At 35.9% G+C, this 17,065-nt stretch overlaps 1 protein-coding gene across 1 annotated transcript in view; it reads left to right on the top strand.

The window, feature by feature from the left end:
- LOC132559813 (protein phosphatase 1 regulatory subunit 16A-like) overlaps positions 1-8,627 on the top strand; it is a 42,385-nt gene extending 33,758 nt beyond the window's left edge. The window contains exons 11-13 of the mRNA XM_060224443.1: positions 3,320-3,352; positions 5,630-5,744; positions 7,857-8,627. Coding sequence (XP_060080426.1) covers positions 3,320-3,352; positions 5,630-5,744; positions 7,857-8,627 — 919 coding nt within the window. The remainder of the gene's footprint in view (positions 1-3,319; positions 3,353-5,629; positions 5,745-7,856) is intronic.
- Positions 8,628-17,065: the final 8,438 nt, after the last annotated feature.

Here is a 17,065-nt window from a genome sequence, read left to right as displayed (position 1 = left end):
GGATGTTTGTATGGAGCTAGTCGTTGTAATTTAAGTATGTACATCAAATTGGATAAGGCTGCCATTCTTTTACCATAATTTCATTTAGTAGAGACTTCTGCTGGCTGGTATACTGTATTACAAAGATATAAGTATGATAGATGTCAAACATGTTATACTGAAACCCATTTTCTTTAAAAAGATATGTTAAACATGCATGGTTGTAACAAGTTTTTACTTAAACTCAGATATTAAAGACAATTTTCAGTATGAATAGAATCTTCCCATATTCTCAGTTATAGGAAAGGCATTATTATCATAGGTTTTACAATGGTCTTCCTCTTGCTAGTGCCCAAACTTTGGCTGATAAAGAGAATTCTAAGGCCCCCAGGGCCCGCTTGGTCCCAGCAGGACTGCTTGGACTAGGAAAGATGTTGTGATAGAGTGTCTGATGATTCAGTATGGTCTGTGTGCTTATCAGCCAAGCTCAGATCAGCTCAGGGGAAAAGAATCCTGTATAGATACTGGCTACAATATATTGGTCTGGGGATTTGGACTTTTAACCAGACAGACCAGTATTTAAGCTAGGGATAAATACCCTAAAGTCGAACATACAAAACAAATGTCCTGACGACATTGATTGCTGTACATGTGCCACTATAACTGCTGTGTGTATTCACACCAACTGTCAAGAAAAGAACCCATACACAATGTGTCCGACTCTTGTAGACAGAGATATACACCTTCAAGACTTTGGTGTTTGGTCCACAGTTATTAATGTGTTATGAACAGACTAGCAGTTTGAGGCAGTTTTCATGTTTTTTTTGTCAAAGTGAATGGGTTGTACTGTGAAAGTGAATGGGTTGTGCTGTGAAAGTGACTGGGGTGTACTGTGAAAGTGAATAGACTACTGTGAATGTGGATGGGTTGTATTTTTTGGCAGGGTTGCACATAGTGCAGATGGGGAAAAGGGTTACCAATTTTGTAGAATCAACTCCTCCTAGAGTTTTTGACATAGAAGCTTGAAACTTTGTAGGATGTTTATATATATATATATATATATATGTCGAAGATGTGCACCTCCTATTATGGATGCATTCGGGGACATTTTTCTGGATTTTCCGAGCTTTGGAACTTAGTCGTGGAAAATCCAAGATGGCAGCCTTTGCCTCTCTTTGGTTGTTATCACAGTTTCTCAGAAACTACTAAAGAATCTTTCAGAAATTCCACATATAAATCACAATCCCGCAACCCAGCCCATTGTGGCTGTGCCTCATTTTTTGGTTTTCTTTTTAAGGTATCTGTGAATGTTACAAGATGTCTTATCCCTGATTCTACAAAAACATAATTACATACCATGTAAGATTTTGTGTGCTAGCTGTATTTATTCACAGTAAATAAGGTCAAAGTTATTTGGTAATGTCTTAAGATATTGGCACCATGTACATGTGTAGAAAATGCATGTAACACAATGTCTATTGATTGTCTAAAGGGGATTGTCTAAAGGGGAATGTATAATTTAGGAAAACCTAATGGGATAACTTAAACAGTTGATCTCAGGGCTTCAAAAATAATGTTAGAACTTATCTGCTCATGTTATTTAAGGAAGATGTTAATTACTGGTCTCCATTTACTTTGTTACAAATGTATAGGTGATTTTTTTTTAATTATCATTCAAAGAACTGCATTGCAAAACCAAACCCTATATATCATTTTTTATTTAGATTTTGTAAATATCATGCCACATGAAGATGGACTACTAGCTTCAAGGTTTTGTATAAAAGATCATCCAGCTGCTTTAGTCTGATAGTTTCAGAAATAGATACTGAACACATCCAAACCATCAAAATGTTAAATCCAATTTCTCCTTTAGAAATTCAGGATTCCTGGAGAAAGATATCAATTCATGTCCTGTGAAAAACCATGGTGAAAAAGAAGTGTTTAAGTACATTGGTTTTGAACAATTGTGTGATTTTAATCATTTTATGAATATGAAGTCTACAACTGTATACAATAAGGGGAAAACATAACATGCGGCACAAGTAATTTTTTTCAGAATCTTGGAATAGTTTGTAGAACCAAAAAGAAATAAGAAGGGGGACAAAAACACAATGTAAGAAGAAATTGATTAAAGGTGGCATCAGTGGGGTCAAAGGTCAAAACATCCACTTAATTAGGTTGTATGTGCACTCTGTGGAATTGTAGAGGTCAAATGGCAATATCTAAGGTAATTGCTAGTCAGTAAGGATGCTTCACCCCAGGCGGTTTGGACTACATCTCACATCAAGTAGATGATAGCTGAAGACAAGTAGGAAGTTGGAAGTTTTATTATAAGGGTGTGTCCTTCAGCTTGCAATATTAATGACATTTCTGATCATAATTGAATACTTTGTCAATTTTAGTTTAAATATTAGAAGTATGCATGCATGCATGTTTAGTTTATTCTGTCAATTAACTCTTTCCTGCCACAGAAACTTAAGTCTTGCAAATTTTTTTTTTTTTTTTTGTTAAAGATGTTTTGCAGAGAATACTTTAGATAACAGATTCTTGCATGTGTTTTTGGTGTTTTATATTTAGTTTCCCTGTTATAATTTTGTTGCATGTTTCTATAAAATATAAAAACTTTTACATAATTTTGTTTTAAATGATCAATGTACATCCATTGCCATGCTTGTATGTTCATTTAAACATGGTTAAACAATGTTGAAGTAAGTACATTATATTTCAATGTTTTAATTGTATCATTTTAATTTAAAGTATCCCTATCATTCATAAGTATACGATTACCATGCTCTCCATTGTTGAAAACTGAAGGGGGGTATAAAATTGCAATTTTGAAGATTGAATTGGTTTGGCAAAGAAGATTTAGTGATTATAGAATGTTATGGAATGGAGTTTCTCTGTATAAAACCTTAGTAGTGGTGTCTGCTTGCAGCTGTAATTGATCTCATTGATGGGATATTAGATCTCCAATGTGTCATAAAGCTGGAAAATAGAGATAATCATATTGATCCTACCCATACTGATAAATCTCTTCAGGCAATGATGATCGGTTGTCTCCCTTGATCTCTGTAACATTGTCATCTTATCACAAGGCACAGAGATAGGCATGTATGCAGAAATTGTTACAAATGTATTAAAAAAACATGAAGGGTAGATTTGTACAAAAAAAAATTTTAAAAATCAAGTACTTTTAAAATGATTGTTATTTTACTTTTGGTTGATAATTAGATTTCTCCACATCAAACATCAGACATCAAACAGTCAATTTATGGGCCAACAAAACAAAATGTCATTTTTCTGTGTTCTTATAATGTAATAGAGGGGCTATTTCTTTCAGACATAAGGGAACGACCCAAGAACAGCACCACAGGTAGTAACTCCTAGTGGAATACTTAAGCTATAGATTTGCAGTGTTCTGGTTGGCTCATTATTAATATACATGGTTTTAGGGTTATTGAAATCGGCTTAAGATTGTCATTATCAAAGTTACTAACGTATCATATTTATTGAGAATGGGATTTTGTGTTTTTTGTTATTACATTTTTATATATATCAGTGTTTTATACTAAATTCTTGCATGTTTTATTTATATATACAAAATATATAACAATAATAATTTTTTTTTTTTTTTTTTTTGTTAATTTTTTTCATGATAAGTAAACATTCCAATGCCATATGGGTTCCCAAAACATTTGAAATTTATTTAGCTTTAAGAAGGTAGTTTATTTTGTGATCATTAGTATTTGATAATGCATTTTAATAGGATGATATGAACTAAGTAACATTTAGTGATAGAAGGGAAAATGTACACAAATCTCTCTATGATTAACATGCACTGATTGCATTCATGTACACTACAAAAAGACCCTATGTTTCTTTGCTTATTGTAAACAGTCCTACATTACAAGCTTACACACTTTAATGATGTAGTGGGGATACCTGCCAACTTGATAATTTTATGAGAAATATTGAACATGTTAAAACAATGAAGCCTCTATAGGTCTCCTTATCACATTCAAACACATGAAAACCACACATTTTCATATACGCTTTCTGGAGGCCACCTGGGAAGTAAGAATTATAAATAAATAAAGGGATGCGGTTTGGGGAATGACAAGGTATAGGTGTTGCAGGTAAGAAATCAGATGAAATTCAATGCTAGTTCATGTGTAATATATCAAATAGCAATTAGATTTCCAGTATATAGACATTATTATGTAAAAAAGAGAAACAATTTCTCATGTAACAAATTTTAACAAAGATATTCTTGGAATCTGTAAGAGGTACAGTTATACTAGGTCTGATACCTATAGATAAATATTTTGCTATACCAGTCAGAAAGCAACTCATATTTAATCTATACTTTTGTGTGCATGTATTTCTTTTATCTTTTTGTTCATTATATTTTGTTGCATTTAACAAATAGATATGGTCCACTAGCTAGAATTGTACTAATATTGTAACATTAGAACTGGTCCAATGTTGTACTAATGTCATACCATTAGATCTGGTCCAATGTTGTACTAATGTTATAACATTAGAACTGGTCCAATGTTGTACTAATGTTATAACATTAGATCTGGTCCAATGTTGTACTAATGTTATAACATTAGATCTGGTCCAATGTTGTACTAATGTTATAACATTAGATCTGGTCCAATGTTGTACTTATGTTATAACATTAGATGTGGTCCAATGATGTACTAATGTTATAACATTAGAACTGATCCAATGTTGTACTAATGTCATACCATTAGAACTGGTCCAATGTTGTACTAATGTCATACCATTAGAACTGGTCCAATGTTGTACTAATGTTATAACATTAGATCTGGTCCAATGTTGTACTAATGTTATAACATTAGAACTGGTCCAATGTTGTACTAATGTTATAACATTAGAACTGGTCCAATGTTGTACTAATGTTATAACATTAGATCTGGTCCAATGTTGTACTAATGTTATAACATTAGATCTGGTCCAATGTTGTACTAATGTTATAACATTAGATCTGGTCCAATGTTGTACTAATGTTATAACATTAGATCTGGTCCAATGTTGTATTAATGTTATAACATTAGATCTGGTCCAATGTTGTACTAATGTTATAACATTAGATCTGGTCCAATGTTGTACTAATGTTGTAACATTAGAACTGGTCCAATGTTGTACTAATGTTATAACATTAGATCTGGTCCAATGTTGTATTAATGTCATAACATCTAAGCTGGTCCAATGTTCTAATATGTCAGTATTGTGTATGAGGTTTTTACATTTTTTGATTCAAATTAACAACTATTTTTTATACAATATGTGAAAGTTTCCTTTCCTGTTACATGTTGCTTTTCCTCACGCATTCTCACCATCCTTTGACATGCTGTTTTTCCTTTAATTCTTTTATTATTGTTATTATTTTGTTATAAAATCTTTCACTCATTTTGCCCTCAAAGAGAATGTTGCATTGACTTTCCCATATAATTTCTTACTTTAATTGAGTTCAAATTTTGCATAAATTAGCTGTAGATTAGAATGTCTAATTCAATCATGCACTTTTTCAGGTGGTCTTGTTGGTAATCTCCCCTTGTCTGCAGATTATCTCCCTTCATCATTTTATTAGTTTTCTTACCTTGTTCTTTGTCTGTTGCAGTGCCTCCATCAGGAGAAGTAGCATGCGTGGAGAGAAGAATCCGCTGTTTATGAAAGAAGCCAAAGAGGAAGCACTTCACTTTGGCTGGAGGAAGGATAATGATGAGGATATTGTGGTAATGTTAAAAACTACACTATTAGTGTGTGTCATAACTAGGTGCTAGAACAACTATGCTCTCAGATCTATGATACAACTAGGGTACTCAGGGACAACAACACTATCAGATCTATGGTACAACAACGGTACTTAGGGACAACTACACTATCAGATCTATGGTACAACTAGGGTATTTAGGGACAACAACACTATCAGATCCATGGTACAACTAGGGTACTCAGGGACAATAACACTATCAGATCTATGGTACAACTAGGGTGCTGGGACAAGTACACACTCAGATCTATGGCAAACTAGGGTACTTAGGGACAACAACACAATCAGATCCATGGTACAACTAGGGTTCTTAGGGACAACAACACTATCAGATCCATGGTACAACTAGGGTACTCAGGGACAATAACACTATCAGATCTATGGTACAACTAGGGTGCTGGGATCTATGGTACAACTAGGGTACTCAGGGACAACAACACAATCAGATCTATGGTACAACTAGGGTTCTTAGGGACAACAACACTATCAGATCTATGGTACAACTAGGGTACTTAGGGACAACAACACAATCAGATCCATGGTACAACTAGGGTACAACAACACTATCAGATCCATGGTACAACTAACACAATAACACTATCAGATCTATGGTACAACTAGGGTGCTGGGACAAGTACAAACTCAGATCTATGGCAAACTAGGGTACTTAGGGACAACAACACAATCAGATCTATGGTACAACTAGGGTTCTTAGGGACAACAACACTATCAGATCTATGGTACAACTAGGGTTCTTAGGGACAACAACACTATCAGATTCATGGTACAACTAGGGTACTTAGGGACAACAACACTATCAGATCTATGGTACAACTAGGGTGCAGGGACAAGTACACACTCAGATCTATGGCAAACTAGGGTACTTAGGGACAACAACACAATCAGATCCACGGTACAACTAGGGTACTTAGGGACAACAACACAATCAGATCCATGGTACAACTAGGGTACTTAGGGACAACAACACTATCAGATCCATGGTACAACTAGGGTACTTAGGGACAACAACACAATCAGATCCACGGTACAACTAGGGTACTTAGGGACAACAACACAATCAGATCTATGGTACAACTAGGGTACTTAGGGACAACAACACACTCAGATCTATGGTACAACTAGGGTACTTAGGGACAACAAAACAATCAGATCCATGGTACAACTAGGGTACTTAGGGACAACAACACACTCAGATCTATGGTACAACTAGGGTACTTAGGGACAACAACACAATCAGATCCATGGTACAACTAGGGTTCTTAGGGACAACAACACTATCAGATCCATGGTACAACTAGGGTACTTAGGGACAACAACACACTCAGATCTATGGTACAACTAGGGTACTTAGGGACAACAACACAATCAGATCTATGGTACAACTAGGGTACTTAGGGACAACAACACAATCAGATCTATGGTACAACTAGGGTACTTAGGGACAACAACACAATCAGATCTATGGTACAACTAGGGTACTTAGGGACAACAACACACTCAGATCTATGGTACAACTAGGGTACTTAGGGACAACAAAACAATCAGATCCATGGTACAACTAGGGTACTTAGGGACAACAACACACTCAGATCTATGGCAAACTAGGGTACTTAGGGAAAACAACACAATCAGATCCATGGTACAACTAGGGCTCTTAGGGACAACAACACTATCAGATCCATGGTACAACTAGGGTACTCAGGGACAATAACACTATCAGATCTATGGTACAACTAGGGTGCTGGGACAAGTACAAACTCAGATCTATGGCTAACTAGGGTACTCAGGGACAACAACACAATCAGATCTATGGTACAACTAGGGTTCTTAGGGACAACAACACTATCAGATCTATGGTACAACTAGGGTTCTTAGGGACAACAACACTATCAGATCTATGGTACAACTAGGGTACTCAGGGACAACAACACTATCAGAATTGTTGAATGTTTTAATTTTGATAAATGGTGAACTCATTTTTTTCTATTTGTATTGTCGTAATGTACTGTACATGGTCACATGCTCTAACTGTTGGTTCTGACTTAAATTGTAGGAAGATGAAAAAGAAAACCTTCCCTCAACAAATATTGATGATGTGCAGCTTATTATTGATGATGTGGATGACAACAAGCGTAAACCCCAGTCCTTCATGGAAACTTCACTCAATGGGAACACTGACACTGTCGAGCACTCGCGCATTATTTCAGATACAATGGATATTCGCAGGCAACAGCACAGAAATAGTAAATCGAAATCACCTAACGAAACAAAAACTGTTCATCGAACTTCAACTGCAGACAGACCCTCTGCCCCAGAATCAACAACCAATCAGCAGTCAGGACAGGGGTCAGGTCCACAGGGAGGTCCAGTGTTAACAAAAAGACACAGTTTCACAAGGAAGTCAGAACAGAGCCCACCATTACGGCAGAAGACTGAACCTTTAGAAGAGGAGCAACAAATAAACGAAGAAGGTGAAGAAGAACCTGGCCAAGGATCAAAGGTCAGGTACCCTTCAGGAACACCTTCAATTACTCTGTCAGATTTGAAAAAACAAAGGTCTGATTCACGTAGTCGGGAAAACAGTGTAATTGACACACAGGTACAGAACCTGTTCCTCAGCAGCCTCAACAGTAACAGCAAGAAATACAGCAGCTCCACACTGCCCAAGGGGGACAACTCTGATCATCATACTGACAGCAACGGCCACAATAACAATATGAAGTCTTATCCTAATCATTCAGAAGGTATACGGCGCTTCACTGCTCCCGGTCACTCCCCGGCTGTTGGGAGTGATGAGAAACAGGGCTGCTGTGTCATCTTGTGATGCCTTCAATGAGGCGTTAGATGTTCTCTTTAATATGCAACAAGTAATAAAACTGCAGGAAGGGTAAAATATGATTACCTTGTGAGTTGTTGCCACTGGAATCATTAGTGCAGGTTATTACTATGGGAATAGTTACCAAGGGAATGAGTACCATGGGAATTGTTGTCATGGGAATCATCGCCATGGAGATCCAAAGCATAGAAATCATTACCAATGGAATTCATAAATACGAAAAATACTACCTGGGGAATCCTAATCATAAACAACAATTGTAACTAAAGGGATTCATTGAGGTAGTTCTATGTGATATCAGTTGTAGTAATGTTTACATGTAGTACATGTTTTAAGACATTCAACATTTGGTTCCTTGTCATATGATATACATTATTGCAGGAACATTTAGCAGACAAGATCAAAGATTGGATTAAGAAACTCATATCAAGCTACTGGTACATTTGTACTTCAATCATCGTCCGTATCTAGGGACCATTCAATATCAGGACTTAATTAACTAGGATAATTCTGTATTACGTGAAGATAAGTACAAAATGTAACAGATATACACTAGTATATACTGGAATACCCATGTATGTTTAGCTATATAAAAGATAGGTATAGATAGGTGTACATATGTATCTACAGGTATATACTGGTGTACATAGGTATATGTAGGTATATATTGGTACATACAGGTATATACAGGTACACAGCTATACATGTGTATATATCAGTATACATAGGCATATACAACTATGCACTGATGTACACAGGTATATATACAGGGATACAGAAGCAAATGTGTATTTATACAGCTTTAATATCTTGTGGATTAGAAGAATTCCACTAACACATTGAGCATTTTATCACTGTTTGAAATTTTGTTGGTTAAGTGTATTTATCCATTTTTATTTAGCTTGGTAGAGTAAGCTCAGAATATTTAAAAGAATTACAGAATTTAAAATTGATAATATATATAGATATAGGGAGCATAAACAATAATATTTGTCAAGGCTGCAGCTGTGTATCATGTACAAAACCTGGAGAGGCACATGTCACCTATTTAATTGAACCTAAAGAGGCATAGGTTAGACAGATATAAGTCTTCAGACATTTTACTGATCTGGAAGTGTTCAGGTTAGACATGGAAGATGGCAGACATGGAACTGGCTCTGGTATGGTGATAGTCTGAAGGGGCACTGGTTAGACAGATATAGGACTTCAGACAACTAGCTGTAGCTGGAGGGACACAGGTCATCTAACTTGACTAAGAGGGGCACAGGTTAGGTGTAGGTGTATACAGGTTAGGTGTACACAGTGATTTCCATAGTAAGTCTTCATTTTGATTAAATGCTCAATTTCGATTTTTCTATGTAGATAAATAGAATGGTTTATGTTTTGTTGTGTTGTAAGTAAAAAGTCCTTGGTCATTGTTTGGTTTGGTTAATTATGAATGTTTTGTAAGGAAATAATGTATTAAACAAAACTTGTCTCAGTTTATGAGTTAATTGACTAAGCCAGTAACAACCTGGACATAATCCTAAGTGTGGACTTAATGCCATGAAGTGATTCACTTAGAAATTTATGTTTTCACAAATGTGATGTTATGTACTGATCTTCCTGTAGAGTTATGTACCAATATGGATATTACTATAAAAGAGAGCAAGGACTACAAGGTCTATTGTAAAAACACGGTTGTGAATTTATTGTAATGTATACCAAACTAGATTTTTTTTTGTATTAAGTTGTCTCCCCTTTGATCAATTTGTTTTATTACATATTGAAGAATTTGCTAGATTAAATGATATGTATCAATTATCACACTGATACTTAAAGTGTGTAGATAAATAACATTCCTGGATTTAGATAGTCATTGAGATACAATTATATATCATTATAGCTCCACAGAAATCTCCTTGTATCAGCTGGACATTTTTGTTTTAACACACCTTGTATTACTTTTTACACACAATGTTATACCTTTTCATTTAAATTCATTATACTCACTATGAATACTGACACAAAAGAAGTTATTGATCAGGAAGAAATACCTTATATTTGCAATAAGTTTAGAAAATTTAGGAGTGAAAACAAAATAGAATACAAAATTACCTGGGTAGTTTTTATCAATGCAGTTTGTACAATATGCTAACACTGTTTGAGTTATCTCCCATGCCAGTTTTGATAAAGATTATCATGAATTTATGGAAGTTGTTAAGTATAATACACTAATTTACAACGTTGTTGCTACATCATGATGAAAAGTTTGCTTTGTAAAACAAACAATTTTGTACTCTTTTATATCTATCAAACTGATGAAACTAGCAAATTGTATTCATTAAACAAAAAATGCATAATTAATTGGTGATTTGAGCTCACAAGTGCAATATCAGGTGATTGTATGGCATCTGTCTTAAATCTTTCACTGAGGAACCATTTAAATGCTATATGTCAGTCTTTGACTTCGGGGACTTGTCTTCAGTGTCCAAATGATGGGACATGACGCTGTCTTCAGCGTATGACTGGAAGGACATGTCACTGCCTTCAGCATATGACTGGTAGGACATGTCACTGCCTTCAGCATATGACTGGTAGGACATGACACTGCCTTCAGCATATGACTGGTAGGACATGTCACTGCCTTCAGTGTATGACTGGTAGGACATGTCACTGTCTTCAGTGTATGACCAGTGGGACATGTCACTGTCTTCAGTGTATGACCAGTGGGACATGTCACTGTCTTCAGTGTATGACCAGTGGGACATGTCACTTTCTTCAGTGTATGACTGGTAGGACATGTCACTGTCTTCAGCATATGACTGGTAGGACATGTCACTGTCTTCAGTGTATGACTGGTAGGACATGTCACTGTCTTCAGTGTATGACCGGTGGGACATGTCACTGTCTTCAGTGTATGACCAGTGGGACGTCACTGTCTTCAGTGTATGACCAGTGGGACATGTCACTATCTTCAGCGTATGACCAGTGGGACATGTCACTGCCTTCAGCGTATGACCAGTGGGACATGTCACTTTCTTCAGTGTATGACTGGTAGGACATGTCACTGTCTTCAGTGTATGACCAGTGGGACATGTCACTGTCTTCAGTGTATGACCAGTGGGACATGTCACTGTCTTCAGCGTATGACCAGTGGGACACGTCACTGCCTTCAGCGTATGACCAGTGGGACATGTCACTTTCTTCAGTGTATGACTGGTAGGACATGTCACTGTCTTCAGTGTATGACCATTGGGACATGTCACTGTCTTCAGTGTATGACCAGTGGGACATGTCGCTGTCTTCAGTGTATGACCAGTGGGACATGTCACTGTCTTCAGTGTATGACCAGTGGGACATGTCACTGTCTTCAGTGTATGACTGGTAGGACATGTCACTGTCTTCAGTGTATGACCAGTGGGACATGTTGCAGTTGTCAGTGTATAACCAATGGGACATGTCACTGTCTTCAGTGTAAGACCAGTGAGACATGTCACTGCCTTCAGCGTATGACCAGTGGGACATGTCACTGTCTTCAGTGTATGACCAGTGGGACATGTCACTGTCTTCAGCGTATGACCAGTGGGACATGTCACTGCCTTCAGCGTATGACCAGTGGGACATGTCACTGTCTTCATTGTATGACTGGTAGGACATGTCACTGTCTTCATTGTATGACTGGTAGGACATGTCACTGTCTTCATTGTATGACTGGTAGGACATGTCACTGTCTTCATTGTATGACTGGTAGGACATGTTGCAGTTGTCAGTGTATGACTTAAGTATTGGAAAGCAGGTGTAGTACACTTCAGTAATGAAATATTAACGATGTCCTGTATGAAATGTATATCTAAATGTATTGACTACTTACCTGCAGACGGCATATTTGACACTTTTCATTCCTAACATCTCTGATGTTGGTTTTCTCCTTTTGATCTGTAAATTCTGATGATGTACTGTTTGATAATTAGTTGACTGGTACTGCTCTTAAAGGTATTTTTTTCAATTATCAAGCCAGATGGATAGTATTACATATACATACAGTATAGAAATATGTGTATATATATACATTCCAGTTGATTCAGTTAGAGTATGATGAACTGAAAACATTCAATTAAGTCAGACTAATTATTGTAGTCCAGGTTAGAGATGTAACAATGGCTAGGTTACAGGTGTAACAGTGACCAGGTTACAGGTTTAACAAAGACCAGGTTACAGGTTTAACAATGACCAGATTTCAGGTGTAACAAAGACCAGGTCACAGGTTTAACAAAGACCAGATTACAGGTTTAACAATGACCAGGTTATAGGTGTAACAATGACCAGATTTCAGGTGTAACAAAGACCAGGTTACAGGTGTAACAATGACCAGATTTCAGGTGTAACAGTGACCAGGTTACAGGTGTAACAGTGACCAGGTAACAGGTTTAATAAAGACCAGGTTACAGGTTTAACAATGACCAGATTTCAGGTGTAACAAAGACCAGGTCACAGGTTTAACAAAGACCAGATTACAGGTTTAACAATGACCAGGTTACAGGTGTAACAATGACCAGATTACAGGTGTAACAATGACCAGATTTCAGGTGTAACAAAGACCAGGTTACAGGTGTAACAATGACCAGATTACAGGTGTAACAGTGACCAGGTTACAGGTGTAACAGTGCCCAGGTTACAGGTGTAACAGTGACCAGGTTACAGGTGTAACAGTGCCCAGGTTATAGGTGTAACAGTGCCCAGGTTACAGGTGTAACAGTGACCAGGTTACAGGTGTGACAGTGGCCAGGTTACAGGTGTAACAGTGACCATGTTATAGGTGTAAATATCACAAAATTACAGGACTATTCTACTTAACAGTTAATCTAAGCAGTTACAGCTGAGAGTGAAATTGGAACTTGTCAGAATTACATTACAGCTGATCAAGTCATGTCATCCATTGTTGATTTTTGTAACCGTTTTGTTTGTTTACTAAAGCTATTCATGTTTGTTTTTTATTCATTAGCTCACCATCCATCGTTATATCTATTTTGAGTTGTTATGCAGGCTTTGGTTCATGAAACATTGAAATTGTGTTTCAACCTTAATCCATAGGTGGATCTCCAAGCCCTGTAGACTGTTGTGTTACCCAAGTAGTGTAGGTATAGATATAATGTATAGAAAATGATGCATGTGTTTGATGGAATGAAAGGTTCCTTTTTTTGTATGATGTGTTTATTGATTGAAGAAAGGTTGAGAATTATTAAAAAGTGATATGTCTTTATATTTTATAGAAAATTTTACGTACATTTTGATTTCCTATGACTGCTAAGGTAACTTTGCTAATTTTAGCTGACACTTATCAAGAACTGACTGATGAAAAGCTTGTTAATATTTTTTTTCTTTTGTATAGAAACTAAAAACTAATTTGTATAGATGATTTTGCTAAAATATCCGCTATAAAGAATCAAATGTATAGCATGTGCCTGGTTCTAATTCTCACTGTCATGTATCCATGACAGCTGAAGACAATGAATATACTACAATTTACCACATATAACACATCCACTCTTTTTTTGGATTTCTGAAATAATTAACAAAATTTTCACTAATAAGATGATTGATTAACATCACACCTGATAAACAGGTAAACAGCTGTTGTATCTGTACATTATTTTAGTTGGTAAGTTGGTACTTAATTTTCTTAAGCTTTCCAGTGTTAGCTTAAGGTTAATTTTTCCTGACTCATTTTCAAGTGACTTGAAAAATTCTTTAAAACTTGACATGCAAATGAATCTCTACCAAAACACGAGCAAAGGCAATATATGACATAAATAACTTGATATATGATTGATGTTTCTCTGGTCACTTTGGTGTAAGGGTATGTTTTAATGTGTGTGTCCAAATGAAAGATTCATAAGACTGCCTCAAAAATGTTCCATTGAAATCGTATTTGCAAATCACAAGAAAACCATATTTTCATTGTTTTCTTTGAATCAGTCTGAAACGAAAAAAACATCAAAATCTTTATTTTCATCGTTGAAAAATACTATAGTGACGATATTTCTTAAAGAATTTTCTCATAATCAGTTGATCGATAAATTAACAAAGTGCTGCTGTGCAATAGTTTGAAATCAGAAGTGCATCAAAGTGATTTTAACTGTAGCAATTTTTGAATGATATTTAATGAACTTGAACATACTTGTATAAGATGATGTGATTTCAACCATATACTTTGCTGTGTAAGGTACAGTAATTATTTCTGTATTATTTTGGGTTCAGTTGTATGTCTCAGTGACATCTATTTCTATGATTAAACCATGAAAGTTTGTGAGTTTCAAAGCCAATCATTTTTTTTTTTTTTCTGTCAGTTTAGAGCCCCCCTTACCATTTTACAGGTTCCCTCTATCAAAAGTTACATGTTTCAACTTGTTTAGGGCACTTTTATCAAAATTTTAAGTGGTTTATGCCAAGTTAAGAAACCCACTATCAAACCTGAAGTGTTTGAACTTGTTTTATCAAACTGGTAATGATCCTCTATCAAGTATTTAGTGTCTACTATCAAAATTTTAGTGTCTCAACCAGTTCTAGGCTCCTGTATCAAGTGTAGAGTGTCTTGACCAGTTTCATGACTTGAATATCTGGACCAGTTCAGGACCTGTCTATTGAAAGTCAAGTGGTTCAATACATCCAGGGCTCATCTATCAGAAGTCAAATATCTGAATGATTGAGTCAAAGAACGTGTTGTGTTACACATATTTTCATGGAATAATAAACAAGAAATGAGTCAACCTAAACTGAATTGATCATAATACGGTAATAAGGATACTTATTATAGGAGAACATAGGCTGGATATGTTATAGACAATACAATACCAAGGAAAGAGTGGATTTATTATAGACAGTATGGTAACAAGGTACAATTATTGTTATTTATATATATATTATCCCTCGTGTTCATGTGTGTGTCATTTAAGTGAGAGGTTTTTACATCACAGAGAATAAGTGTATTTTTGTGTACCTAATTCCGAGTGCAAATTTTTATTTTATCATTCTGACTGTTTTGTTATTATGGTACAATTTTTATATTGATTCTATATATTGAAATTTATACATTATTGTACATATCTTTAACATCTTGTAAATAGAAAAACAGAGTACCATGTGTATAGGCTTAACTTCATACAGGAAATTGTATTCTTCAAGGGAGCTCACTCTTGTTGTACTAGTAAGACTTGTTAACTATTGGACTGATTGGGAATGCAATGCACTACATAAACAATTTTATAAGATCACACTCTTGTTGTTTGTCTTTCTTCACAACCCATAAATAAATCATCTGAGACACAGAGTGATGACATTTGTTCAGTTGAATGCTGTGATGAAGGGTTCTGTTATACATGTATATAAAAGTGTATGACTTCAGCCTACTGTCAATGTAAAGATAAACAGAATTGATTGGTTTACCCATGGACACTTTCAATGTCACTAGAGCCATGGTTAAAATCTTTTTAACTTCTCAATAACCTAGAGATGTACATTGGTAGAGGCATAATAAATATATTTGATGAGTAGTAAATGCTTGAACAAAGGGCTGTGGAGCTTGTGTAAATTTATAACCTTGACATTACTTTCAACCTAACAGGTATCAAAGGTATTCAAGTTGACCATCTGGCTACCAGGTAATATTGCCAGGTCACTTCAGGTGACGTTATCCTTGTAGTATCTGGTGAATACCTCACAGAACAACATATGGGAGGTCTGTCTCATGCCTTTCTTTGCAATAAGGGTAACGTGTCTTGCTCAAAGACACAGTAGCTTAGTTTCATTTCTCAGCTTCCTGAGACGCATGAACAGCCACTGATATAGGTAATGTCAAACCACTTACCTCAGATCTTCACCTGAGGTTTTTTAGCCCAACATCATCAGATGGGATTCAGTTTTGAAATTTTGAAAATGATCTGGAGATATTTTTTTGTCCAAAATTCAAGATGGCTGCCTGGATCAAAGGTATGTTTGTAATGTAGGCGAAAACTTAATAAATGGTCCAAATGACATTGAGTTGATGAAAGCCAACATTCCATGTATTTTGATAGATCTTTTAAGTTTGTTGGTTAGGTTTATCACCCTGTGAATAGCCAGGGTCATTTCAAGGCCACGCTCTAATTGTTGCAAGTAGTGACTAACATCATATGGACAACCCATAGCATGCCATTCAGCACAAGTGTCATGCCAGAGGAACACAACGAGGTCAGCAGTTTTTTTTTAAGGCAGCTGAAAGAGAGAGACTGCAACAGGTAGGGAGAATTGAACCCTACCTGTAGCAATTTCTTGGGAATTAAAGCTGGAAGGTCTAAAATCCAAGATAGCCACTAACAACAAATCGGGTGAATATATGTTTTTCTTTTCTCCAATAAAAATTGCTGGATTTAAAGCTCTAAAAGAAACATAGAAGATACCGCTAAAAT

This window comes from Ylistrum balloti, unplaced genomic scaffold (genome assembly GCF_031769215.1).
Source record: "Ylistrum balloti isolate Yb309-2 unplaced genomic scaffold, AGI_CSIRO_Ybal_v1 Utg369664, whole genome shotgun sequence".
NCBI classification, from domain to species: Eukaryota; Metazoa; Mollusca; class Bivalvia; order Pectinida; family Pectinidae; genus Ylistrum; species Ylistrum balloti.
The sequence above is the reverse complement of the archived record's forward strand: the minus strand, read 5'-3'. Positions and strand labels throughout refer to the sequence as shown.